General features: G+C 37.7%; 4 protein-coding genes across 5 annotated transcripts; 1 reads left to right on the top strand and 3 right to left on the bottom strand.

Moving 5' to 3' along the window:
- Positions 1-127: 127 nt before the first annotated feature.
- kcnk5b (potassium channel, subfamily K, member 5b) lies at positions 128-6,691 on the top strand. Its single transcript, XM_042490694.2, has 5 exons — positions 128-518; positions 1,185-1,296; positions 2,668-2,834; positions 2,948-3,116; positions 4,112-6,691. The coding sequence occupies exons 1-5, from the start codon at positions 333-335 to the stop codon at positions 4,888-4,890; spliced, it is 1,413 nt and encodes a 470-aa protein (XP_042346628.1). The 5' UTR covers positions 128-332; the 3' UTR covers positions 4,891-6,691.
- On the bottom strand, positions 5,098-12,852 carry LOC121946211 (serum paraoxonase/arylesterase 2-like). Of its 2 annotated transcripts, none has more exons than XM_042490695.2 (9): positions 11,337-12,852; positions 11,026-11,093; positions 10,733-10,788; positions 10,387-10,552; positions 8,344-8,467; positions 8,052-8,252; positions 7,864-7,945; positions 6,792-6,920; positions 5,098-5,357 (listed from the first exon to the last, which is right to left on the bottom strand). In XM_042490695.2, exons 1-9 carry the CDS (start codon positions 11,453-11,455, stop codon positions 5,196-5,198), a joined length of 1,107 nt encoding a protein of 368 aa, XP_042346629.2. In that variant the 5' UTR covers positions 11,456-12,852; the 3' UTR covers positions 5,098-5,195. The 2 variants fall into 2 exon arrangements, with proteins under 2 accessions (XP_042346629.2, XP_042346630.1); XM_042490696.2 differs by lacking the exon at positions 11,337-12,852 and adding an exon at positions 11,193-11,233.
- A 149-nt stretch (positions 12,853-13,001) lies between these two features.
- LOC121945606 (serum paraoxonase/arylesterase 2-like) lies at positions 13,002-19,159 on the bottom strand. Its single transcript, XM_042489872.2, has 9 exons — positions 18,973-19,159; positions 18,730-18,800; positions 18,587-18,642; positions 17,402-17,564; positions 16,594-16,720; positions 14,898-15,098; positions 14,727-14,808; positions 13,866-13,994; positions 13,002-13,702 (listed from the first exon to the last, which is right to left on the bottom strand). Exons 1-9 carry the CDS (start codon positions 19,047-19,049, stop codon positions 13,541-13,543), a joined length of 1,068 nt encoding a protein of 355 aa, XP_042345806.2. The 5' UTR covers positions 19,050-19,159; the 3' UTR covers positions 13,002-13,540.
- A 1,899-nt stretch (positions 19,160-21,058) lies between these two features.
- LOC121945993 (casein kinase II subunit alpha-like) lies at positions 21,059-27,456 on the bottom strand. The gene is made up of 12 exons (XM_042490384.2): positions 27,341-27,456; positions 27,130-27,241; positions 26,894-26,995; positions 26,735-26,785; positions 26,587-26,646; positions 26,344-26,427; positions 26,127-26,237; positions 25,835-25,936; positions 24,553-24,653; positions 23,718-23,866; positions 23,469-23,558; positions 21,059-21,905 (listed from the first exon to the last, which is right to left on the bottom strand). The coding sequence occupies exons 1-12, from the start codon at positions 27,439-27,441 to the stop codon at positions 21,790-21,792; spliced, it is 1,179 nt and encodes a 392-aa protein (XP_042346318.1). The 5' UTR covers positions 27,442-27,456; the 3' UTR covers positions 21,059-21,789.
- Between the last annotated feature and the right edge of the window lie 248 nt (positions 27,457-27,704).

Raw genomic sequence — 27,704 nt, 5'->3', positions numbered from 1 at the left:
TCAATAAAGACGATTAAATGTCATCTAAATAAAGACATGTTGAAACCAAATAGGGTATTTCCATAAATTTGTGACAATATAAATGCGTTTTTTGAATTTTTGAAAGTTATTCTCAAAAAGTTAATAACAACATAATTTATACATAAAGTTGATTGAACTGATCTATGTAAACAATAGAGCTGAGATAGTGTCACTCCTCACTGAGAGCAACGTAATGCTCCCCCATTATATTTGACCAGGAAGAAAGCAGAGCGGGTAGGATAACGTCAGACCTCAGAGGGAATAAGAGCTATTATACTCGGCGACGCATTTACTGAAGTTATGACTTTAATATGGCTGATAAGGGTCCGTTTTTAACGTCATGTATTATTTTCTACTTGTCGATCGGGGCCGCGATTTTCCAAATTCTCGAGGAGCCAAACTGGATATCAGCCAAGGAGGAATATATCCTACAGAAGGAAAAGGTCTTAAAGAAATATACCTGCTTAACTAAAGAAAGTCTGGATGAGATTATACAGGTATGAATCTAATTTTAATTGTATGACAGTCAATTAAAAACACGACTCTCAGACCATTTATTGATTGTTTATCCTAAGGAAGGTAACTATTCGCATTGTGTGAGTAACTTTGCGGTGAGTGACGTACCAAAAAACTGCCACCAACTCTCATAAAGTTATTAGATGAAAGCTAACAAGTAAAACAAACTACAGGTAGTCGTTCTTTGACTGTATTTCTATAGCCACGGTGTATTAGAGCACACATGATGAAATAGTAAAAGGGAAGCTCGTCGCCTTTGCCTGTCAGGGCACCCCAGAACCTGTTTTTCCTGGTTAGGAATAAACAAACACAATCTGGGTGAAGAAGATCAGGTGACAAGAAAGCAACAAAATGTTATTTGGTTGCAATGTTTATGTTTATTATCGCTCAGGAAAGTTTTGAGCATTCATGCAACACACGGTGGTGTGCTGAGCATGAAGGTGCATGTCTCCACCTCAAATATTTGAATATTTGCGCAAGGTGTGTCCGCTTTTATGGCTGTATGAGTAACGATGCTCTTTTAAATAGGCCACAATAAACGTTTTGATTCAAATTGTTATCGCTGTTGTAAAAGGACGGTAGTGGCAGAAGTGACAGTACTTTGTGAATGGGTTTTTATTGTGACTTTATTGTGTTTGCTCGCCCAGATAGTGTCAGAGGCTGCGGGCCAAGGTGTGACCATCACTGGGGAAAAACACCTTAACACGTGGGACTGGGGCAACTCTGTCATCTTTGCTGCAACTATTGTCACCACTATAGGTTTGTATGACATCTAGTCGGTCGATTTCATTCGCAAAAGTTATTTGTAAGCCATCAGTAGTGGAGTGCCTATGTACTGAACAATTTTGGAGTGTTTTAGTACATTTTTTTATGCTTTGCATGAGTTTTCAATTTTTGTACTCCAATATATTTCAGTGGGAAATATTTTACTTTTTACTTAATATATCCGATACTTGAGATGCTAGTTACTTTGGGCTACAGACTAAGATTTTGCAAACAAAACATGATCAATTTGTAAAATATAATAGTGTGCTGTATATTATACTATCCAAAAGTATATAAAGTAGTTAACATGTGCTTCACCTCCTGCTGTAACAGTCAACTTCTCCTTAGATGTAAAGCATTAGCTGTTTCTATGACATGATATGTATAATAATGTAACTCTATGAAAGGGACCTTTTGATTCAAGTACTTTTACTTTAATTCTTTAAGTACATTTTGCTGTTAGTACTTTTGTACTTTTACTTAGTCCTACGTGAAATATTTTACTTGTAACAGACAATTTTTATTGAGTTGTATTGCTACTTTTTCTGCAGTAAAAGCATTGAGTACCTTGTCCACTGCTTGCCACTTCTTGAAACAGTTTTGTTAAGACAAAAAAAGTCAATACTGTTTTGTCGTAAGTAAATATTTTGTCAATGCTTTATACATTGGCTATAATTAACAAAAAACAGCTTTTGTTGGCTCTTGAAATCCTTTTTAAGATTTATTAGAAATGGGCAAAGTCACAACACTCATAAATGAATAACTATCATCAATAACTGCAATTTTGACAGTTCACAGCAGTAAAATAAACATATTTCTTAAATAACAAGAATAATTCTGCAGTTGTAAATATCTGTTTGTAATGAATGGTTTTATAAATGAATTCTATGAAGGTGATCAAACTGTATGTTGGTGAGGTTTGTCCAAAAAATGAAGACTCAGGCCAGTTTAAAAAAAAAAAATCAGTCTTTTAAAATCCGTCAATCCAAATGTTATCCTTATTGCCTTATATCCCATCTATAAAGGGTTAAAGCGTTTCTATTTTCCGCTATTTTTTTCTTTTGCAATAATTGCAATGTATTCTTCCACTTATTACAACTTATTCTTCCATAAGATTTTTTTAAAATTCTTTTTTACAATCTAATTGTATACCAATGCTATTTGCACTTTTGCGTGTTTTACTGAGCGAATGAGGTTGTCTGTCATGCATCTACAGGCAAGAAGCAATTTTAATTTCGTTATGACAATACAGGCCTTGTACTCTATTTTCAATGACTTATAAACTACAAGTAAGCAAATAGTACAATACTTTATTCCCTATATCTCTCATTGTTGGGACTTAATACTTTATCATGCAATCTACAGGTTATGGTAATGTTGCTCCCAAGACTAAAGGTGGCCGTGTGTTCTGCATCCTATACGGTCTGTGTGGGATCCCCCTGTGTCTGGTATGGATAAGCACGCTTGGTTCATTCTTTGGAGACCGGGCCAAACGTCTGTCTCAGGTTATGATCCGTAAAGGTGTTTCAGTGGTAAGAATCTGAATGAAAGCTGGAATCAGTATTTGTGTAAAGACTGAATTAAAAGGCATCTCAAAGTAATTTTTCTGTTATCTTAAGATGTGTTTCTTTTTTCCTTTTGTCAGAAAAAGGTCCAGCTAACCTGTACAGCCTTATTCCTGTTATGGGGGCTGATCGTGCACCTGTTGATCCCTCCATTAGTTTTCATGTCTCTGGAGGGATGGAGCTACCTGGAAGGCCTCTACTTCTCTTTCATTACACTCACAACAGTTGGGTTTGGAGATTATGTGGCAGGTATGTCTATTTTTTTGCATATTGCAACTCATTCCATTTAAAGTTAAAGCCATAGTTCCGTTTTTTTTAAGTGGGACTGTATGGGCTACTTATCCAGAGTCAGTGGATTACATATAGTAGCAGGAGTGCTGACATGGAAGCTAAGCGATGTACGGCTGCGGATGGGGATAGCAGCAGAATGTATTTTAGACCCCTAAAAAAGTCCCAGTTAAAAAATTTTTTTTATCAATTTAAGTGTACGCTATACTGAGAGTATTTTCACCACTTAACCTTTCTGTCAGACAGCCCTTACCAGCGGGGAGCCCAGAAATTGGCTTCAGTTTCCAATCTATGCTCTCATCAAAGCCACCAAACTCCTTTGAGGAAAATAGTAATTTTGGCTCCTTGAACGCAGCAGCTGCTGGTCTACCACTGCTCGATCAGTCAGTTAGTTTGTGTCATTGTGTGACTGGTGAATCTGAATTAACCCTTTAAAACACCAAAGTCACAATAACGAAAACAAACTGACTACTGGAAGCAGCAGTAGACAAGCACCTCTTGTGTTTAGTGACATTAAATCACTGTTTTTCTCAATGGAGTCTGGCTATGAAGAGAGAGGTGTAACAGCTTCTTTTCCTTACAGGAACTCAGTGTCTGACGGTAAAGTTAAGCAGTGAAAATATTCTAAATACACCATACACTTGAACTGATTCTGATTTCACTAGGTGTTACTTTTTTAGGTGGCTAATATGTGTTTTGCCGACAGCCCTGTTCACAGCAGTATATTGCTAAGCTTCTGTGGTGGTACTCCACCTGCTTCTCCAAACTGGGGGCATACAGACCTCCAGCTAATCTATGAAATATATTGACCATGGATAAGTAGCTCATACAACCCCACTTCAAAAGATCTAAACCATACTTTTAATAGTTCTCTGATCTTATTTATGGGTCTGAACTTTTTGTTTGGCAAGTCCTTTGTTATAAATGTAACACCGGTGCATCAAATTTCAATTAAGGTGTAAATCCAAACATGGAATACCCCAGACTCTACAGAGTGTTTGCAGAGTTGTGGATCTACATGGGCCTGGCCTGGCTGTCTCTGTTCTTCAGCTGGAACGTCCACATGGTAGTAGAAGCTCACAAGGTGCTGAAGAAAAGAAGACACAGGCACAGACGCTTCTACAATGAGGAACACCAGCCTGTAGACGAGAAGCTGACCCCAGAAATAAGGCCGACGGTTATCGACATTTTCAACTTCCTATCAGACAAGGACGACGACTACAGCACTGTCATCAAGGAGATCGGAACCACAGCAAGCAACAGAAAACCCACAGAAAACATAAATCGCTCAAAGAGCTGCAGCGACATCTTGGCCACGAACATCAAGACACTGGAGCACTCGCCAAAGCACAGACGCATGATCAGCATCAGCGAAGTGTTTGTGAACGCAGAGCCTGTTGTGCACAAAGGTGAACACAAGATGCATCCTCTAATCAAAGAATGTAGCAAAGATACTGAACCTGCAGAATGTTTGAAGATAGACAATGAAGAGAACAAGGACAGACCTGCATCTGATTCAGAGACTACTGGCATCATCTTCAGTGTACCTACCAAAGATGGGGAGGAGCAGGAGGAGCAGGAGGTGCAGGAGGAGCAAGCTGAGGACAAGCAGGAGGAGGTGCACAAGGAGGAGCAGAGGGAAAGTGTACCACATCCTGATGGTGGTGGAACTAGGTTTACAATATCTAAGGTTGTAGAGGAAGATTTGTTAATGGATAAAGATGAAAAAGGATAAAAAAAAAAATCTAAAATGTCCAATACCTTTCCCCAAACTGTGGAAATAGTCAGGCTGTGTTGTGTCAAGGAGTTCTAGATGAAAATATTATAATAAAACTGTTATGTATCAAAAATCAAAAACAAAATGAATGTTTTACAGTTTCCTGCTTTAAGATAACATTCACACAGTGAGCCTGTGTGTGTATCAGGTAAAATGACTGCAAACTGTGAATCAGGATTTCATTTATTTTTCATCCCATATCCATTCAAATCTTTTCTTAAAACATTTCTATTCTTAATGATCATTGATACATAGCACACAGATTATTTCAGATCACAATACAGGGCTTTGTGGAACACAGTGCCAATCAGCAGCTTTCCCTCATAGGGAGCTGCTACAGTGGAGGCCATGAGCATGTGGCCATCATCGGCGTACTCCAGGCTCACCACTGGCTGCTCTGAATGTATGTTCTTAATCCGGATGACCTGAAGGAAACAGCAATAAAATGCTCAGACAAATTCAAATAACCCTTACGGTCTTAAAGCCTGTTTAGACCAGGTATTCGTATGCATTTCACTGATCTGAAAGCAAATGGACAGCCAAGACACATCAGCGTTTACTCCAGTGCCTATCATGCACCTGCAACTGAGCACATCTGTTCAGATTTCGTTACTACCTGACACACATTTATTGCGTCCACACTTCTGCTAGCTGTTCTGTAGCATGCTTGCTACTCAGGTTAGTTGTGTCAGTGCAGCTGGAGATCTTGCTGTCAGCAGAATTGAACTTGTCTCCTTCCATAGAGCAAAATGAGGGACAGTAATGCAACAAATCATCCAACAGGACATCAAATGGGTAAGTTACAGAGCATTAGCACACTGTCACCAAAACAACCAGCACGCCGTGCACTGATGACGTTCTTCTTGGAGACACATCAGGACAGTGGTAACATTTATACTATAAAATATTTGTGGTCAAATGCGTCCTATAGTTTTTGGATTGGAAATACAGTAAGTCTTGGTGGTGAATAGGATATAGGAAAAGAACATCATGGTGCCAAGAGAAATCCACTGCACCTACACTTGGCTACGTAATTAGGGGATGGTTGGTGTTGGTCTCGTGTGGTGAAACAGTGATCTGAAAATAGACTTTGCTCTGTGCATTCCTACCACATCATTTTACTCAGACTATATAAACATGGATAACCTGGTGAAAATATTACTTTATTACTAAGGTTGGAATTGGACAAAAAATGGAATAAACAGTAGGATAAGAGACACAAAAGTGAAATGAAATGGTTGCCACATTGAGAAAGGTTGCTTAACCTCACCTTCCTATCAACTCATATTTATTAACATGAATCCCAATTAGTTTGACTGTATAAAAACAATGCTGAATTTATACAAGATAGGCATATTGTGGGATGGCATTAACTCCTTTCCTTTGGTAAAGGATGGCAGAGTTTATCCTTTGCTAAAAGACATAAGAAAGGAGGTACTAAAGCAACTATACTTTGCATTCAGATTCAATTCCACCAGCAACTACAGCAGCCACTTAGATACATTCAGGTCATTTAGGTCTGTTAGAAACCCTCATAAGCAGAAAAATATTATTCGACTGCAGTGCATGTGTTCATTCTGTCTCTCTCTCTTCCGACAGCTGACATCCACCCTGCAGCATCTTCTTTTGCTTTTGCACCTTTAACACCTCCACAGCACACACGCCAAATTTTTATGCATTACTCACATTGTTGTTAATGCTGATACGCAATTGTTCATTCCTGTTAAGCTATAGTTTAATAAATTATGTTTCAAGTATACCCTTGCCTGGACTCTCTCCTTGTTACATTCCCAAACAGTTTGTGACTCAATGTTGATATAAATTCTATTAAAAAAGAAGAGAAAAAAACACCCACTAACCTCTGAGCCGGGTGGATCTTCAGGGTTATATGGAGATAATTTCATGCCATTTGGATGACAACCCAGCCATAAGTCACCTGTCCTGTGGTCCACCTCGATGTTATCACAGAGTGACCCAACAGCTACAGACTGATAAGAAACAATACATACAGTGAAAGTTTAGACTTAAGCGTATATGAATAGTAATTTTAGGATTATGCAGCAACAATAACAAAAACAACAACAACAACAACAACAAACAAAAATAACAACACGGTAATGGTGATGTTAAAAACAAAGTTTAACAGTTTGGGAAAATATGCTTAATTTGCATTTTTGAGTAGGGTTTGATTAAGAGATCTCATATCTGTATGTTAAATATGAAGCTATGGTTAACATAGCTTAACATAAAAACAGGGAACAGGTCACCTGGCTGTGTTCAAATGTAACAAAACCCACATACTAGCACCACCAAACCCCATTAATCAACACTATAGATATATATATATATACACATATATACATATATGTGTGTGTGTATATATATATATATATATATATATATATATATATATATATATTCTCAACTGAAACACACATGCATGCTCAAACGGGAGCTATACATGCACTAAAGACATCAGAGTAAGGGGGCTCCCCATGAACAGTGCTTGGTGTCTTGCTCAAAGGCACCTCTGCAGTGCCCAGGAGGTGAACTGGCACCTCTACCAGTCCACGTTCCATACTTGATCCAGACAGGGACTTGAACTGAAAACCCTCCGATTTCCGAGTCAAGTCCCTATGGACTGAGCTACTGCCACCCTAACATATCTTATGTCCAGTGTTTTTTTTTTACCTGTATGTATCTGGAGAATAAAAACAACTATTTCAAGTTTTACTGAGGGGTTTCCAGTCTTTATGATAAGCTAAGCTAATTGGCTGCTGGCTTCAGTTTCATAGTAGAACTGGTCATCTCATCTAGCCTTTGATAAGAAAGCTAATATGTGTATTTCCAAAAAATAAACAATTCCTTAATTGAATTGAATTGAACTGAATTTTTTGGTTGAAGGTAGAAAACAGGAAAACACTGTATTACCTTAACATGCATTAATTGTTCTCCTTCTTTTCTCTCATAAACCTCAATCTCATGTTCAGGGATATCTGCAACATAAATATACCTGTAAAAAAAATAATCCTGTTTTATTATTTAGTCATTACAAAGGACATATTGCAGTGTAAATACATTCGGTATATGCAGTGACTGCTAAAATTAATCGAGAATACCGTTTATCTGGTGATATATTAATGCCATTTGCAGACAGAATGCCACTGGCTGCCACCCTCACTTCCTGTGGACTGTAGTACACCACCTCACACCAGGGGAGACCCAGCAGTAAAGTCAAAAAATGGAGTGCGTCATTTTGAAAGGAGTGATCAAGTGTGGCGTAGAAGCTCTCTACTCCGACAGCAACAACGTCATTTACACTGAAAGACACGATGAATGAAGTTAAAAGCATATGGAAACTGTGTAATGTAAAATGTGTGATACTGTGAAGGGTTATGATACAGTACTTACTTATGGAGTAAGGGGTGGGTGATGGTTTTTAGGTGCACAAGTGTGTTGTCCGGAACAAAATGAAAAATCTCTACCTGGCTTTTGTGCTGAGGGTGATTGACAACAAACAGGTACACAGAGTCATCTGCAAACAAACAGCAATAAGTTCTGTGTTGTCATTATTCTCCTCTTCTACCTTTAGAAAAATAAGAATAATGCACATTTCTCTCCAGACTTCACAGCATGGTTAGACTTGATTGACAAAAATTCTGTTCTGGTACTACTATCACACCATTGCAATTTCATTTTTTACTTAAAGGTGCTATACGTAACTCTAGAGAAAAACTGCTGATTGTTGAGTCTCATTCTCAGAGTTGATATTGGACTTAACCACCGACCCAAAACATCGCTTTATGACAACCTGGGAGTGAGACTCAAACAATCGACTATCTTTTTCCAGACTTACATACAGCACCGTTAAAGTTGTAAGTTTTCGGTTCTGGTTGAATTTGCGACTTGTGTGGTTACTATGGCAACAACAAGTGTGGTTTAACACTACCAGAAAGTGACTGTTTTGGTTTGTTTTTTTTCTTTTTGTAGACCCCTGTTTGATGAACGATTGTGGTCAGCGCTAACCTATGAGACATGCACATTGCGTTTCCTGTAGCTGCTTCACAGTAAAAGCAGAAACAAGGAAACGTTGGGTGAGAATTAGGAGGCTATTCTAAGAAAGCATACTGCATTCCTGTGATTCAAATACCCTGTATGTGTGAAGACTATTTTAACCCTTTGTGACCAATAAAACTACTTTAAAAGAGATAATCAGTAAATACAGAACCGCAGAAGACCATTAATAATAGCACAAATCTGGTTTGATTTCATGAAAATCTTAAGGATCTTAACTATAGAAAAAATGGTTTCTTATTGTGCTTTTTTATTTAAAAAAAAAATCAGTCAATGGTCAAAAACTACTCAAGAAGAGCTTAAAAAACAGAAATAAAAGTTTTTACAATGGCCCACTTTTTAAAATTTAAATCTCAAAATTGCATTAACATATATAACATTTTAAAGTAATGTGTCTGGTAAGTAATAAGAAACCAAATTCTAACTTGTATATATGAACGCAGTATTCCTACATCTATTTTTATCTGTTTTGTATTCTATATAAGTATGTTTGGTTACCTCATCACCAGTAAATTAGAAACTAGTAAGCACATCAGTTTTGCTCACCAATCTGCTTTACCACAAAAGGGCAGCATTACTTTATACTGCAGGACTTTGTTGCATGAGTCAACAAATTCTAGGTACTTGTGGTTGTACAGTAACTACTGGTTTCACATAATGTTCCGTGCTCTCTAATTAACTTATTATACATAATGCATTTTAGCATATTATGTTACATTTTGCTTGTATTGTTCCTCAACAGAACACAACAAGCGCCACAGAATAACTTCCTGTCTATTTGCTGTGCATCAGATGAGCACTGGTCATAACTATAGTGCATAACATCTTTTGATGTGAAGGCACTGGAACTTCTCTTGTATTTTTTCTTTTTGCCATTATGTTTTTTTCTGTGTTCTGAAGTCTTTTTTGGCACCATTTGGACAAAGACTTGTGTTTCGAGTGTCAATTTTTATACACTAAGAACTGGCTATTGATTGATCATAATTGTTTAATACTTGAAAACCACAACAGTTACAACCATTCATTTAAAAAAGGAGATTTAGATCATTATGCTGTATATTCACTTCAGCCTATTTTATATCTTACTTGTCAAATTACTTGTGTAACAGCTTGATTGAAAAATAAGACATTTTGCTAAACTTGCATTTTTTGTTATGCTATCAAATTATTCAAAATGATACTTTATCAAGAAAAAGATAGAAATCAAAAGGGAGAAGCACATGAGAGGCATTTGATTAAATTCACAACAACCTATGAAAGGATGTAAGATGTCTAATGTTTGATTTAGAGGTTTTAACAATCATGAATCATTTTCATTAAATGAATCAAGTGTGATGGTTTCATGCAGTTTCTCTGTTTTGCAGGTGATTTTTATGTTACCTGCTTCATCGGTGTAAACACTGATGCCATGTGGGTTGAAAGAGCTGAGGTCCAGCTCTCCTTTGATTTCCAATTCAACTGGAGTTGGTTTTGGGTGCAGCAGATCCACAATGTACATTTTCCCTGGTCCATCGGAGAATGAAGGCAATCCAGGATAGTGCAACCCCTGAAGTTGGAGACACTGCATGTTAGATGTTGCTGCAGATGCTGATTTATGTCAACTAACTGGACATCATAACTCTCGTTTTAAACTGTTATACCACAATTTGACTTTATGGATTATTTAAGGAAACTGCATTGATGTCGTTATTAAGATTCATACAACTATGCTAAAATGTTGACATACTGTGCTCATGAAGGCCAGTCCATCTTTTAGTATTGTGATATCCTCTGCTCCATATTCTGCACAAAACAAAAATGACTAAACATTTCAGTTATTGAATTCTACCACCACACCCTTACTGCAGTGCTGACCCTTGACCTACTGGCAGTAAGGTGGACTTCAAACTCCTCATGTGTGATCACGTGACACAGACATGCCCCATGTCCCAGAAACATGTTTCAGTCACAGAACATTTTCAAACATTTCTGTTCATCCCAAAATTAAGGACACAGACATTACATTAAAAAAATACCTACCAATATTCTGTAGATATTGGCAGCTGAGGTGTTTCACAGGCATGTCTCTAGACGCAAGGACCATTTCCCTGCAAAGAAAATAAAACATGACAGAGCCTTCACAGGACAACATAACAGAAACTTAAAGTCTGCTATTAGTAATGTTTTACTTGTAGAAGGTTGTTTACTTAAAAACTTGGAGGACTTCTTCCATTCCTGCACTCAGTTCTTTATCTTCATAGTAAACAACAGTCAACATATAGAAAAAGTACAACTGCACATCTACTATATCTCCATGTATGGTCTCTAAAGTTACTCTATGAAATACTTACTTGAGTTTCATTATGCGGTATCCAATGAAAGCTGCAAAGGCAGCAACAGCAGCAGCAAGCAGCACTTTCTTCATGGCAGCCATGTTTGAAAATGTCTTACATGGACTTTCAGAGTGCATTATTAAGCTGCACCAAAGATGGAGCCAGAGTGCTTACCAAAGACATTGCTGCACTCAAGAGGCCTGTCAGTTACTCTGAGTTGCTTTGGTATGTTTCTCAGAACAGAACTGAAATTCCCAAAATAAAATTGGCAAACTAGGATAGCAGTAATGCATTTCACCCAGATCTTGTCACTCTAAAACATCAAAACTGTGCTCTTGACCTTGACAAAAGTATGATCTAGACTAGACTAAAAATACTTTTTAAACTTCCACATCTTCTTGTCCCTTGTGCACATCATAAAAGCTGCTTCTCTCTCTTTTTTAAGCAAATACTTGCAAATACTCTTTTTTATTGCAAATTTATGCAAATGATTATGTACAACTGTCTGCTGTTTCCTGCATTATCAGTTGTTTACATCATGTCAATGAAAACACACTGTACTGGTTCTCTGCTGGATTGTCTGACAATAACATATAGGCATTAGTTCTTTGTAATCTGTCAACTATATTTTTTACACGTTTCTGTGAATGTGTCATTAGCTGATGAATTGCTCTCAGGTGAATCTTGGAAATATATGAAGCTTTAGCTCAACCATTTCTCTAGAACAGCTCACAGGTCAGGAGGTTCAGAAAGCCTGCACTGTGTAATTCCTCCATACAGCGCTGCATGTACAGTTCTGCCTCAGGGATGTTTTCTGTGTTTACATTTCTCTTTTTTATTTCTTTCCCTTTGTTCTATGCAGTGCTGTTAAACAGTATTTTCTTTTCTGTACTGCAATAACATGGTCTGTTAATAAATTAGTTATAACAGTGAAAGCGTACAGGGGAATCCAGTCTAATCTCTTGCAATCAATCTCCCACATTTAGGAAAGATTATCTCTGTACTGTTGACATTGATACATATGTAGATGTATCAGTGTATTGATACGATGTATAATGAATATACTAATTGTTTTGATAAAGGCAGTCAGGCCTAATATTTTACAAATGTTAAGGATGATTAGAGAAATGTACCAAAGTGACTGAGAAAACAGTTTACATCACAATTATTACAATAAAAAATCTTCTCACCTGGCAACAGATATGGACCAGTCAGTATTGACTTAATCATGTGTCTGAAGAAAATATTTGTGCACAAAGATAAAAAACCCATTAATGCAAACAATGCATAAAAGCAAATAAAATGAATAAAGGTTAATAAAAAGTAATTTCAGATGTTTTGAGTGCAATTTGAGTACTGTTATGTTTATACAGTCTGCAGCAAAGAGGGTTAACAACAATAGGGAGGAAAGTAGACCAACCTGAATTTCTTGTGGGTGAGAGAACATGAGTTACGCAACAAAATTTAATTTATAAAACCACCCCAATTTTTTATACAGTCATTTTGTGTGCAGTCACCTGTCTTGCACAACTTTTGTTATTGCACATTTATTGAACTAGTTGCAGCCTGACTCTCCTTTGTCGATTTATTTAAACTAAACTGCATGACAGCGATAGGACAAGCAATGACAACAATGCATTTCTTCAGACCTCAAATCTCCAGGTGACCAGTGAAAAATATTCCTTTCATGATAACCAGCACATCTCTCCTTTATTGCTTTTTTTTTACACTCAAATGCATGGAAGCAATGGAACAAGCAATTAAACAAAGTAAAAATGTAACATAAAATTATTCTGTCTCAATTTATATCAATAAATATGTGGATACAGTATATTTAATCAAACATATATACATACGTTCATACATACATTTGATTGAATATACTGTATCCACATATTTATTTCACAGTGGTTAAAGTATCTTGGCAGTTTAGTAACTTCGGTGTCTGAGACCACTTTCATATATGCCTTTATACCCAGGGCTCATTGCTATAAAATCAGGTAAACAAAGTCCATCTATCTTTCTCCAGCCCCTCCTAGTGGAGCTTCAGGCACTCATTTCTTGGTTTATTATCAGATCCTGTCTAGTAAAACAGTGTCAAGCCTTTTCCTCTACAACCAGTGCTGCTATAGTATTCATGCTTATCTTCATTCAAATCATCATTGCTGTTTCTGAGTGAGAACTTTTGCTTAGAGGTAAGTCATGTGTTAACAGGTCATTGCTTACTGCAAATCACAGCACAGAGCTTTATGGAACACAGTGCCAATGAGCAACTTTCCCTCATAGGGAGCTGCTACAGAGGAACCGATGAGCACTTTGCCGTCGTCAGCGTAAACCTGAGTCACCACTGGCTGATCAGAATGAATGTTCTGGATTTTGATGACCTGATGAAAACAAAACCATGAGATAAAAACTATAACAGGGTGAATGATTAGATAAGCAGAATATGGCAGATGAAGCAAAAATAAAATTTTATATTTTATTTGTTCTTGTTATGCTGTCAGGTTTTTCACAATTTTACTGTCATCTCAGAGTGAACAAACAAACCTCAGATCCAGCAGGGGTCTCAGGGTCAAACCTGAGAAGTTTCCATGCATTAGGATGACAGCCCATCCACAGGTCTCCAGTTTCTGGTTCCACTTCAATGTTGTCACAGAGTGAACCCACAGACACAGACTGAGGAGGAGTCACAGACAAGGTTATGATTAGACATTCATCTTTGTGTCTTGATTAAGTTAAATGACAATTCTAACATGATCTGATTTTATACTTGAATTGACTGATGTTAATACTTTTTTAAAATAAATTTAAAGGGACAGTTCACCCCAAAATAAAAATGTTGAAGATATCGGCCACAGAGATGTCTGCCTTCTCTCAAATATATTGGACGAGGAAGCAGGGTGTAAAGTTCTCGGGCACTTTGCCAGGATTCTAGTACGGGGCTGTTTTAGATTTGAAACTAGACGATTTAATGTAGTTAACCACACGTCTATATAAAATATTCCTCATATTATTTTTTTTGTGTGCTGGAGCGCTCTATGGTTGACAACTGCATCACATCACCAAAAAAATCTAGATTAATATATAGCAGGAAAGAGGAAAATATGTATTTGGATCAAATGTCTCTGTAATTCTTCATACATTAGCCATACTGTCATATCAAACAATAATGGACATAATATTACTAACATCATGATGATTAATATCATGATATTCATCTTATCCATATTTTCTCGCCCTAATGTACCCAGATGAATAAATGTATACACTAGTGGTGTATTGTATAATATTAGTATAATAAAAACAAAAGTATAAACAGTTTAAAGCTGATGAAGCATATAATTTCATCAGTGGAAAAACTGATCATCAAATATGCATATCATATTGCTGTTATTTCAATTTATTTACCTTCACAGAGACCAGCGTATTGTCTTCTTTGCGCTCCAACACATGTACTTTGTGGTCAAACAAATCTGCCATATATACATGCCTGTAAAGGAAGAAGAATATTAAAAAGGAAACAAATTAGTCATTTGAAATATTAATAACCAAATGCATAGCCCTGTATAACATCCTCACCTTTTGTCTGGTGAGATATTAATGCCATTTGCGAAGTAATATCCCTCAGAGACAACTTTTACTTCCTCAGGACTGTAGTACACTACATTAGTCCAAGCCTGGCCCAGAAGCATCTCCAAACTTTTTAGGTGTTCATGGGTAACGTAGTGATCATTAGTTGCATAGAAGCTGTCCACTCCTGTTGCAAGAACGTCATTTACACTGCAAAGATAAATCAGAATTGAAAAAATACTTTCGTTATTTCTTCAATGATTATATATTCGATCACAAAATGCATATGTTTCTCAATAACTATATTATAACAACATGGGATAGTTTAACAAATATTCAGTGATGCCCCCAAAAATGTTTCATAGAGACGGCCTGATGGGTCCAAAGAAAATCATGGGGTCTGTTATGCTGTTGAGGTTTATAGGCTCGTTGAAAACTATGTCAATATGGAGAGTTAAGGAATCACGTACTGTTATACTTTGGTCCATATTTCAGGGTTAATATTACTAATTATCTGATGTGCGTAGACTAATACCAGCGCAGTTAACACTTTGAGCTCCACAACAATCCTGTTTTAAAGTGCTATGTATCTATACGTGTGTTAGGCAGATCCTTCTTCTTAAAATAGGCTGGTTATTCATTTCAGTAAAACAATGAATGCACAAGTTTTATTTGAAGGAGCCCATTGATTGGAGGAACAAAACATGTGCTGGGAACCGACTCACCGGATTAAGACTTTGGCTATAACCCTACCATTGGCCGAATACTTTGGCTGGCATTCTTGTTCCCGTCTGCTATTTTTTATGTGTTGCAATTTTCAATATCACCTTTGCCATGGAGAACAGCAACCTCCAAGTTAACAACTTAAACACTGAACATGGCAAGCTTTAACAAAGACTTGGATCCTGCAGGAAGACATGCCTGCTTTGTTCTGTCAGTGGATTGTAAAGATGTACAATGAGTAAAAGAACTCGTGAACAGACCACGGAAAAAACCCAGACTCTGTCTCGCAGGATCCTAATGTTCGATGTTGATCTGTTTTCTGATGTGGCCAGTCAGAACCTCTCTTTCAAAATGTCTCCAGTTAAACTGCTGCTGTCAAGGAAGCAGCTCACCTCCCACACACCGATACTGAAAGAGCAGACTCTATTGTTAAACCCATTAATAATAATTTGGTAATGTTAGCTGTGTGATGTTGACAGTTAGCCCTGTCAATGTGTGTTTGCCCCCCGACACTATTTTGCAAGGGCATTGTCACTGGATTCTGTGCTTAGTGCCGCCCAGGGCAATTGTGATTGGTTGAAAGAAACTAAAACAAGCCAAAGCGTTCCTTCCCCCGTCGCAGAGTAGTAATATAGTGATTCCAGAACTTTCTCATGTGCTGAGACATCGCTGAGGAGATGGGTATCTTGAGATATCTTGAGGTGAGAGCTCAAGGGACCCATTTGAAAGTTGCCATTCAAGTTGTTCCCATGCCAAAATGTTGCCTAAATTTGGAGCTTTGTTTAGACCCTTTCCTGTCAAGCAATGTCCACATTGTGGGTAGCAATAAATGCCTTATGTTGCAGAGTTTCCCCAAAGGTAGTTAAAAAAATGCGCAGAGGGAGGGCTACCTGAGGGCACCACAGCAAACATTTCTGCAAACTGGCTACATCTCAAGTGCAGTTCATGGTAGGTGCAATTTAAATATATCAACATACTGTACCTGTGGAGAAGTTCGTGTTTTATGGTTTTCAGATGTTCCAGGGAGTTGTCATCCTCAACAAATTTGAACAGCTCTATTTGGCTTTTGTGTTCAGGATGATTGACAACAAACAGGTATATTGTGTCATCTGACAAGAAACAGGGAAGGCATTGTAAATACTGGCAACCAAACTAAGAAGTGTGTGTGTGTAAAAGTAGAGGGGTGTGGATGACTTCAAATACAAGAAGGGATTATCAAAGCTACCATAGATATAGACACTAACACTTAAGAGTATTCCTCTGGTTAAGAATACATCAGAATCACATCTGTATTTGATTTTTTCTCAAAAAAGAAGCCAAAGCATGTTTCATAGAAATAAATATTTGTTACTTTTTTAGTGCTGACAAGCAAAGGAGAAATGTACTGATTGTGCATAATTCGAAGTAGATTTCATTTGAAATGTACTGACACATCCAAGATGGTGCAAGAATCTTAGCTTGAACCATTACACCTAAAGGCACCTATTGTTAATAAAGCAGCAGGCGATAACAACAGGTTTCTCTGGATGCTCTACATGTACATATTCAAAAATACCATACAAACTGCCTTCAGTAGTTAAACAGTCAGCTGAACTGACAATGATTTTTTTTTTCTGTTGTAAAATGTACATAAATGTTGCAATTGTATGCATATCTGTTGATAAATGTAAACATTATTACAAATTTAAAAAGCAGTAGAAAGTCACCCAACTAATTTGTTTGCCCTGAAGGTGTTATCCTTTTGAGACTTGTGTGTGTGTGTGTGTGTGATAAGAGCTGGGTGCTGTTACCACTTGGATCGGTGTATACACTGATGCCATGAGGGTTGAAAGTTTCCAGATCAAAGTTTCTTGGCATCCGCAACTCCACTGGTTTCATCCGAGGATCTGTCATATCAAGGGTGAAGATCCTTCCTTTCGCATCTGAGACTGGCATTCCAGGATACCTCAGACCCTTCAAATGAAAAATAAATAAATAATAAAAATACAAAGTGGGTCAGAAAAGATCAGGCCTGGGGTCAGAATGGCATAATCTTTGTATAAGAGTTTTTTTCTCCCCAGTGCCCTTATATAATCACTTTTTATTTGATTTTTTTTTTTTTTTTTTTTTACATTTTAAGACATGTCAGCTAAGTACATTTAAATATAAATTTATCACAATTTAATCTATAGGTATAAACATTGTCCTTATAAATATTGTGTATTTTATAAGAGCACTGTGAGTTATGAACATTACACATTATCCTCCATGACAACAACTCAATGAATAAAATTTAACAAATAACATTTACTTTAAACAGTATTCTTTAGGAAACATGCCTGATTATTACAATGGCATTTTCACTGTGTGAACTTGTTTGCACAGAATAATACAAATTTTAATAATATCTTTATCTGACTAGAATTTCTGTTGCTGATAAGAGAAGGCAGCAACATTAAGGCAACATCAGCAACATTACTTGCATCCCTGGTTCTAGGTAAGCTACATTGCATGATAATAATAAAGCTGCAAAAAATATTAAAATATTTTTAGGTCAATTGACAGAAATGAATAATGACTGATTAATCTTTTATGTAAACCTCATGCCAAAATAGCCTCTTAATTCTGGAAAATTTCTGCTTTTCTCTGTTGTTGTTTTTTGTCACTGTGAATTAGATTTCTTTTAGATTTTAGACTGTTTATCAGACAAACTCCAAGAAACTGAATGGGACTTTTTCATAGATTTGTAGAGCAAACAATTTATTAATTAATGAAGGAAATAATTGGCAGATAATAAAAATAATCTTAAATTGCAGCCCTAATTAATAACAATACAACTAATGTAAAAAAATAAAAAACTAACGTCCCTGACTGACAAATTGGAAGAAACTGATCAGATAAGAGAGGGTTTTATCGACAGGTAAAAAGCTCACTTTTCTTAGTTGCTGTTGACCACACAGGCGAAAATTTGGCTGCTCTGCAACTCAAATACTTACAGTGCTGATAAAGGCAAGCCCGTTTCCAAGGATCGTTATATCTTCAGAGCCCTGATCTGAAAGCAGGACAACGTTGCGCAGTTAATTTTATATTCGCTAAATGAATCTAAAACTTGACGGCATTTTCCTCTGGTGTTACTCACTCAGATTTTTGAGCTCAACACAGTTGGGGAGGTGATTCTGCTCCAGCTCTCTTGAGGCGAGGCACCTTTTCCTGCAATGTTTGCAACACAGATGTCACATTGTGTTTTCTACAACAACAACAACAACAACAACAACAACAACAACAACAACAACAACTTTGTTCTCCAGAAGAAAAAATCGGGATCAAACGCGGGAACATAGTTGCAGGCTATCGTTTCTAGCAGAGTTGCTCTCTGTTTTACCTGAAAGTAACAATCCTCTCTCCAAGAAGCGCCGATAAGGCAGCAATTACAACTGAGATGAAGACTACTTTTCCCATTTTGGAGTCGTGATAGACAAAGTTGAATAAACAGCTTTAGTGACTGACTGCTGCGCGACTACTGTCTCCAGCCGAGGCGTGCCACAACGTAATGCTGCCTTCAAGACTGTCGGAAATATGTAAACATATCTCTCCTTAAAGGGATAGTCCAGATTTTTGTGGGGTTGTACGAGGTAGCCTACTTATCTATAGTCAGTGTGTTATCTACAGTTAATGTCAGCACGCCCCCAGTTTGGAGGAGTGTGTTGGAGGAGTGCTGCAACAGAAGCTAAATAATGAACTGCTGTAAATAGGGGCCAGCAGCAAAATGTTTTTTATAGCCACCGAGAAAATCCCACCTAAAAACTTCTACAACAGATCAAGTGTACATTTTATTGGGAGTATTTTCACTGTTTTATCTTATCCCCAATGCAGGAACAGTTACTGACCTCAGCTCCACATATACTCTCTTCAAAGCCACCAGACTCCATAGACAAAAATGGTCATTTTAACTTGCTGAACACTAGAGCTTCTGGTCTACCACTGTTTTTGGGTGTACCAATTACAGAATTTGTTTGTGTCATTGTGTGTCTGCTGTATGTAGCCTTATATATTGACTGTGAGTTGGTACCTCATATAACTTCACTTCAAAAAAAATCCAAACTATCCCCTTAACAGTTTGCTTTTGTTGTCACTTATTAACATCTCTATCTTGTATTAGGTACATATTCAAATATTTCAGTGAGTTATGGCATCTTACAGTTTTAATCATTGGCATCTGACCTGAAAAGTGGTATGCACATTCCACCTTTCTTCACCTTGCATTTGCAGTACTAGTTTTGTCAAAAATATTGATATATACATACATACATATCAGTTATGAATATTTGAGAGATTTTATTCCACATTCTCTGCAGTATCTATACCAGCTGCACACTCTCTTATTGTTGGTGTTTACAACAGTCATTCTGCTATTCTCTGCTACTAACCAAGAGAAGGAAAGTCGTTAATGTCATGTCATAGCTTTGTTATATTTATTTTTTAATAAAAAAAAAAATTGTGTGCCCTTAATGTCAAGTTTTTCCTTTGGTATCAAAAATCGATATTTTTCAAGATATTGTCAAAGTTAAAAAAAATTCCAGTATTGTAGCCTCCCTGTGTATTAGCTCTGTATAGGTACGTCTCGATTCATGAGATAAAATTGACATTTATGTTGGACAAAGACATTAATGTTTGTTGTCGGAAATTAAAACCCTTGAAGATGAGACGTTTGTGATTTCCAACTTAAGAGAGGCACCTGAATGCATCATGCTTCCATGGCTGAGAGTAGCTAGATAAGTAATTATGTTGACCTCAGTCGAGGGTCAGTGCTTGTCAATGAGTGTCTGTCAGATACTGCACATTTAAATGGACTTTAACTGAGTTGTACATTAACTGATAACGGACCTTTGCATAATGGCAGGAGTCATCCGTGTGTAATCTTAAACTTTAATATCTGAAAACAACCAGTGCAGTCTGTTTTTTTAGCCTTGATTGTTTTTTTTTCCAACAAAGAACATGTGTGACTCATGCAGACTCATCCTCCACTTTATTGAAATTAGTCGGAGTGTAATATAGTCTGAGGCGTGCATGCCCCGTTTTGGCCAGCACTACAGAAAAAAGTTTGCTCTGAATGTGGTTGAGTGCTCCTTCTCACACATTCAGCTTTTATTCTTTTGATGCTCTTTAGAAATATATACACAAACACATTTGATACCTCCATAATCCAAAAGATTAAAAAACACTATGCAAAAATTGATTTAATGTGTTGCACTTTGTTCAGCTGTGAATGAACACACAGCTAGAAAGCCGGGGAATCCACTTTGTTTTGATCACACATTAAATCATTTGGTGCCAAAATTAATTCAGTATAAAAAGACAAATTGTCCTCTGGGATATGCTGACTACACCCCTGTTATAAATTCACTCAAATCTTGCCAATTCGACGAGTCAACAGACGGTATACTCAATAACATGTCGCGCCTGCAAAACCTGTTTAAATTGTTTATTTTTGAAGTTGTTTTTGTAGGTGATGACTCCTCCCAACATAAAACAAAAAGTTACAAAATTGTCTATGTAATCAAAATCATGTGTAAGAGACTTCATAAAAAACAAACATGAACACATACATACACATATAGAAGTGAAAGTAACATAAAATTGGCAAACTATTGACCCTGTGATACTCAGCATTGGGTGCATGCAACCTGACAGTAACTGTAGAATATCTACAAAAGTCCAATTAAAGAATTATAGCATCTAACAACTTCAAAACACCAACAACTCCTGCACATTACATCGTGTGCAACCGGCAAGCACTGTTAGGTGGGGCACACCAGATTCCTGACTCTTTGTGAAGTCTTGTCAAGGTTCACAGTGTAATACAGCAGGATCCCCATCAAACAGTTTCAAGCAAGACTGTATATTTGGAACATACAAAATAAATTTTATTATCCATTCTCTTCATGTCTACATCTTATTAGAGTTTCTAGACAATGGCATTGTCAAATAACACACCCAAATTAATTCTAATAATCCTGACAGGTGCAACAATACATTTCTGTCAAGTCCAGGTGTCAAAATATAACTGAATGTGAAAAGCAATTTAAATCTTCTTCTTTGTTATTTTCAACATAAAAAGGGGAGCCATGGCCCTGGGTCGCAGTGAGAGCTAGGCAGGACATGGCCATGAGCACACATAAACACGGGTGAGGAAGTGGCTTCAGGGTTGAGCCCCGGTGGCTGCAGGGACTTGTGTGGCCAGGGTGTTGGGAGCAGAGATGACGGGTGATCCAGCAATGTTAGCCAGTGGCTGTGAGGAGGACATTGAGGTGATGCCTAGGAGAGACGGGGCTCATTATTAATCATTTTGAAATGTGTCATTACTTACATATCATCACAATGTAAAACTAATGTTTTAACACTGACTGCAGCCAGTAAAAACAGACTGATACAATTTTCTAATGAAGTTTCATCTCTAATTTGTAGCCCAGTCCGAAAAAAGTCAGACAGAAGATGTAAATTTTACATGCAGCCTGTCACCTTACTTCACCTGCTTGTAAGATATCTGACTTTCGTAAAAGGGCTACATGCAAAATTGGATGTGGGTTGTCTGGACACAGTTTTTGACATAGAGGCAGCTGAGCTGGCGGCTAACAGTGCTAACTCCATCAACAGTGCTTAATAACCGTAACAATGCTGACAGAGTTTATAGTGTTAACCAGGAGAGAACCAGACAGTGGTATATACACTACAGGTTTCAGTTTCAGTTCATTTTAACTGCTTAATTTTTAAGAAAAAGTGCAATATAACATGCAATACAAGAGGTCCTTCCTTTTATTACAGAGCTCTATTGACTCAGTGTGACCTTGCCTCTGCATCTCAAAGCGCTATCCTTTCTGTGGTGAAATGCAATGTTTTGTGATAAATGTCTTCCCTTTTATTTTATTTTCTGTTTGCTTTGCTGAAAGGCAGCCAGCGAGCTACAGTAACATGCTGAAAGATAGTGCCCTCTGGCCACTCTAAGGCTTAGCTGGCCTTGGCTGCTCCGCACTTTATCAGACGGGCCATGTGGAAGCTGGCTAATGGCACCACTCATTTGCAGTTACTTCTGGTATGTCGTCCCAGTGTCGGGATGACATTGCCGCAGAAACATGATGGCCACCCTCCAGTCTCGCAGCAGGTCACCCCATTTAGTAAGAGTCTTTATTTAGAGCCGCAGAACCCCTCAATCATTGTTATCTATGTTAGCACCACAAGCCGTGCTGACATTTCTAACAAAGCTAACAGTGATGATGTAGTTTACAACGCTTAAGGGGTTTCGTGGCTCAAAATTAAGCCGCTTACTCACTGGGGCGAGCTGGAAGAAAACCGGGACGTGGGAACCATGTTTCCACAGCAACACTGTTGGGTTAGGCAGTTACTAGCAATAATCGCCCAATGAGGGGCGCAGCTAACTAGCTCCTGCACAACCAGGATGGTACACAGTGCGGAGAGGCCAAGGCCTGGTAACCAATGGAGACTGGAGTGTGGGCAAAGGGCACTATGGTTCTGTATATCAACACGGCTAGCTGTCTGTCTGCCTCCCATCAAGTCTAGCTGGTGCACAATGCAGTGAACTGAAGAGTCACTTTAGCAAAATCAACCTACAGTATAACCACCATGCATAACCGGTCAAAAATCAGGTAACCAATTAACAGTAAACGGTTAACATCCGTAATACAAACATGCACTAACATGCACACACAGCAGGAACAGCTACCACAACCAACCACAGAGAAGCTACATTTACAACACACACAGAGGAAGGGCTACTTCATTCTCTGCTCGGACTGTCACATACAGAACCTTTGAATAGTCACATTATTAGAGGAACGTCTAATTCTGAGCAGGATTACTTACCGGCCATCATACTTGAGGAGCTGACTGGTGTGGAGCTGGCAGCCATCCCACCAGGAGTGGCCCCTCTTCCCTGATCTTTAACAATGGGATCTGCAAAAAAAAGTGGACGTGAGTGCCTCATAAATCAAATGTGTTGACACAATCCAGCCACTTAACATAGTGTGCTTAAATTTTGGTTTGAGGCAATTTACTTAAGCAATAAGTAATAGATGCAGACAGGGTGGTAAAAATGGGGAGAAACAAACTTACAGAAGTAGGGATGATCCATGGCCTCTCTGGCCGTGAGGCGGGCTTGATGGTCATAACGCAGCAGTTTGTCCAGAAAGTCTAGAGCCTCTGTGCTGACCAGGTGCTGGTTCTCACTGTGCACAAACCTCTCCCACCTTTTACGGGAGTGTCTATAGACAAACAACCAGGGGACACGGTATTAAAGGAGTACTTAACTGACAAAATGACCATCTGTATATCGACCAGCTTTGGCGTGTGAAGCTGAATTTGAAGAAAGCCTTGTTTTTGTCACACACCTCCATGGAAACGGGCAAACATATTGATTTTTTGAGGACCACACAACAGCATAACTATATCAAAACATCTGTTTGCAAACTCTTGCACACAGTATAATCTGGGTTTTATCCAGTCGTATGCTCAGTACTTCCCAAACACATGCTAAAACACCGCAGTACTGCAGTTTGGCTTTAAAGAGATTTTGAAGTGAGCACAGACAAATTCCATTTTCTGTTCAGTTTTTAACAGTAAGGTTTTATCAAAAATGCATGTTTGCAAAGTACTGAGCCCACGACTGGATAATGAAACTTAGTTTATAATGCAAAAGTTGTGTGAGAGTTTGTAAATAGATGTTGCTGTCGTTAAACATGGTCCCTGATCAATCAAAAAAGCAATATGTTGATTATTTTCCATGGAGGCCTGCAAGAAAAAAGAATTTTCTCCGTGGTATGACAAACTGATTTTCAATGGTCGTTTTTGTAGGTGAATTGTTCCTGTAATGTGAGGCATTCATTGGCCAAAATCTTGGTGAAATTAGTCCATGATACTTTATCCTGGTTAAATGGCTACAAAATGTTACCTTCCGAGAATGTCATTGAACCGTGGATCCAACTCAATGTTGTACTTGTCAATGTAGTCGTAGAGGTCCTCGGTGCCGAGTACTTTAGCGATTCGCACAAGCTGAAAGTTAGAAGACGCACAACTTAATCATTAAAAAAGTACTGTTGGGCATTTTTTTTAAGCATATGAAGGGTGAGTAGGGACATGGATTCAGTTAACAGTAGTATACTCATTAGGGAGGGGCCTTGTATGGATTATATACATATTGTAATTATGGGAGATTAGTGATATAGGAATACACAATAAACAATGTGCATGCTAAATTAAGTCTTTGAACGGACTGAAAATATTTTTTTTTCATTATCAAACCTAACTGTACCAGTGGATTTTGCCCTGTAAATGGTAGGTTTCATTGCCTCATACGCTTCTGAACATTAGAATTTTCAGCTAGACAAGTATAAATTTGACATTTTGTTAATAGCAAACCTTTCTAAATTTACTAAGCAAACCTTACATTTAACTGATTTCAAAAATGATCTGCCATTTGTCTTGATTACTAGAGGAATAGTTAATTCAATCAGTGAGCACAGTGAGTAAGTGTAAGGGGGTAAAAAGTCAGTCAGTGCTCTCCCAAGTGCAACATGGCATCCTCAAATGTCTTTTTTTGTCCACAATCCAAAGAAATTCAGTTTATTGTGATAGAGTAAAGAAATCAGGAAACTTTCAAATTCACTTTTTCTACTTTCAAAATGATTAACACCAAAACAAAACCAATAAAATAAGTTGATGATTAATTCAATAATTGAAAACTAAATGACCAATTCTTGCAACTGTAGTACCAACTGAACTGAAACACCATTTCAACTATAGAGTAACATTAGCTTAAAAAAATACAAGCCCAAAAAAAAACCATTGAATATATTGGAAATGCTATGTTGGTGTTCAAGTGTACGAATGGCGAGCCCACAAAACCAATGACACCATCCATGGTAGCAAAATGTGTTACGACCTACTGGTACAGTCCTACAATTGTCTTTTCAGTGCACCACACTCCCCAAAAGTTGATAATAAATGTCTACCCTCCCCCAATAACTGCCGAGAGAAAGACACAAAATCCACAAAGCTCCAGCAGAGCTGCTGTGTCCAGTGTGACAAGAATGTGGTTTGACTGTGCAACACTGACAATACTTTGTATTACGCTATGCTAAAAATCACACATCCCTGGTGACTGTTCTCTTTAGGCCATGGCTTTCTGACCACATACACAAAAGACTTCACTGAGAATACATGACGGTTCATACCTGATCGTAGTTGTCATGACCGTGAAAGAAAGGCTCCTTTCTGAAGATCATGCTAGCGAGCATGCAACCCAAACTCCACATGTCCAGGCTGTAGTCATACATCTATAAATATATAAATAAATATATATATAGAAAGGTGAAAAAGCTTGAACCGCTTCGCAGCTGCATTTGAAAAATAAACAATTCTCTCATCTTCCACACTATATATCCAATATATCCAAAGTGCCATTTTGACCAACTTGTGTAAACCTGGCATCACTAAACTTACGTTAAAAGTGTATGAGAGGCTCACCTGGTAGTCTACCAGCAGTTCAGGTCCTTTGAAGTACCTGGATGCCACTCTCACGTTGTATTCCTGGTTTGGGTGGTAGAATTCTGCCAAACCCCAATCGATTAGGCGGAGCTGTAAGTAAAGACAATAGAGTTGATTATGTTTCATAATGTGATTAAGTGGTGTCACTGCAAGGAAGACAAAAAATGTGGAAAATGGTCAGCATGTGCGACAATACCTTTCTGTGTTCATGATCAATCATTACGTTGTGTGGCTTGACATCTCTGTGCATAATCCCCATACTGTGGCAGTAATCCAGAGCCTATAAGGTAAAAAAGAGAAAATACACTTAAGATCGTAGATTGAGTATGTCATGTATTTAGACCAGGCTTGATATAGTGTTTTTGACAGTTATTAAACAAACAATGCAGACTATGAAACTGAGTGTAACAAATTCAATGTACCAAGGGACGCTTTTTACCTTTAAGATTTCGTACATGTAGGACCGTATGTCAAAGTCAGATAGGGTTTGATACAATTGCTGTAAAAAAATAAAAATAAAATAAAATACATGTATGAGCCATTTGACAGGATTTTATTTTAACAACAACAAATAGCTGCTTTTTTACCTTGAAATCTGTGTTGTTCACATGTTCAAAGACCAGAGCAGGGGTTCGGGACTGAAAGGGGAAAAAGAGAGAAATAATGCAGATGTGTGTTTATACATGAAAACTTGTACATCCTTAAGTTCTAAATTTTTACGGTGCAGAAAAGGAGAACAAAATTACCACAGGATCCTTGACGATATCTAACAGTGAGATGATATTTGGGCCACCCCTAAGATTCTCCAGGATCTTTATTTCTCTCTTGATTTTCTTTTTCTTTACCGGCTGTGAACAGAGATAGTCTTGTGAGGCCCACGAAATCTCCACTGAGGTGGCAAAATATTACGAAAACATTCCACTGAGAAGTCATTTGCAAAAATGTACAGATTATTAGTATGATGAGTTGATTATCTCCATACCTTCAGTATTTTGACGACCACTTTTTCATTGTTTGTGATGTTTATGGCTTCAAACACTTCACTATATTTGCCTCTCCCTAGTTTTCTGACTAGCTGATAGTCATCTTGGTTCCTAAAAACACAAAAAGCCAGGTTAAAAAAAAAGCTGAGACCTAACAAAGCAAAACAAAACACATACAGCTAAAGCACCAACAATTCAATTTTGCCGTACCCCCATTCAACAACATGGGACTCATAGTCCCAGTATTCCCGAGGTCTCTGTGTGTTTACATCAGGGTAAACTCGAGAGCGGCTTGGGACAGGGCCAGACATATTCTACACGGGATCTTCTCTAAATCTCCTAGAACAAATCATCGGAAAACACTGATTTACTTACGACTGCAGCAAAAATAAATGCACATTGCAGAGTAACGACTCAAATCAAAAGCATTTTGTGTGTTAATGTAAAATGGTTTCAAGGTAGGACATCATATAATTAAAAAGGTGAATAAGGTAATATATTTATGAGGCAACACAATACCTGGGAGGTTCCCTCCAGGATGATGGTGATGGATGAATTGAACTGGAGCAGTTGA

Source organism: Plectropomus leopardus, chromosome 11, assembly GCF_026936395.1.
Source record: "Plectropomus leopardus strain MGB_pleo_1.0 chromosome 11, ASM2693639v1, whole genome shotgun sequence".
Classification (NCBI taxonomy): Eukaryota; Metazoa; Chordata; class Actinopteri; order Perciformes; family Serranidae; genus Plectropomus; species Plectropomus leopardus.
Note: the sequence above shows the minus strand (reverse complement) of the source record. Positions and strands in the feature narration are given on the sequence as shown.

Coding starts and splice junctions, on each gene's coding strand:
- kcnk5b (XM_042490694.2), top strand. CDS start 333: ATGGCTGATAAGGGTCCGTTTTTAACGTCATGTATTATTTTCTACTTG. Junction 1,297..2,667: donor AACTATTGTCACCACTATAG/GTTTGTATGACA, acceptor TGCAATCTACAG/GTTATGGTAATGTTGCTCCC. Junction 3,117..4,111: donor GTTTGGAGATTATGTGGCAG/GTATGTCTATTT, acceptor ATTTCAATTAAG/GTGTAAATCCAAACATGGAA.
- LOC121946211 (XM_042490695.2), bottom strand. CDS start 11,455: ATGCACTCTGAAAGTCCATGTAAGACATTTTCAAACATGGCTGCCATG. Junction 10,789..11,025: donor CCAATATCTACAGAATATTG/GTAGGTATTTTT, acceptor TGTTTTGTGCAG/AATATGGAGCAGAGGATATC. Junction 10,553..10,732: donor GACTGGCCTTCATGAGCACA/GTATGTCAACAT, acceptor CTCCAACTTCAG/GGGTTGCACTATCCTGGATT.
- LOC121945606 (XM_042489872.2), bottom strand. CDS start 19,049: ATGGGAAAAGTAGTCTTCATCTCAGTTGTAATTGCTGCCTTATCGGCG. Junction 15,099..16,593: donor AAACACGAACTTCTCCACAG/GTACAGTATGTT, acceptor TTATCTTTGCAG/TGTAAATGACGTTCTTGCAA. Junction 13,703..13,865: donor AGACCCCTGCTGGATCTGAG/GTTTGTTTGTTC, acceptor TGTTTTCATCAG/GTCATCAAAATCCAGAACAT.
- LOC121945993 (XM_042490384.2), bottom strand. CDS start 27,441: ATGTCTGGCCCTGTCCCAAGCCGCTCTCGAGTTTACCCTGATGTAAAC. Junction 27,242..27,340: donor TCCCATGTTGTTGAATGGGG/GTACGGCAAAAT, acceptor TTGTGTTTTTAG/GAACCAAGATGACTATCAGC. Junction 26,996..27,129: donor TGGTCGTCAAAATACTGAAG/GTATGGAGATAA, acceptor CTCTGTTCACAG/CCGGTAAAGAAAAAGAAAAT.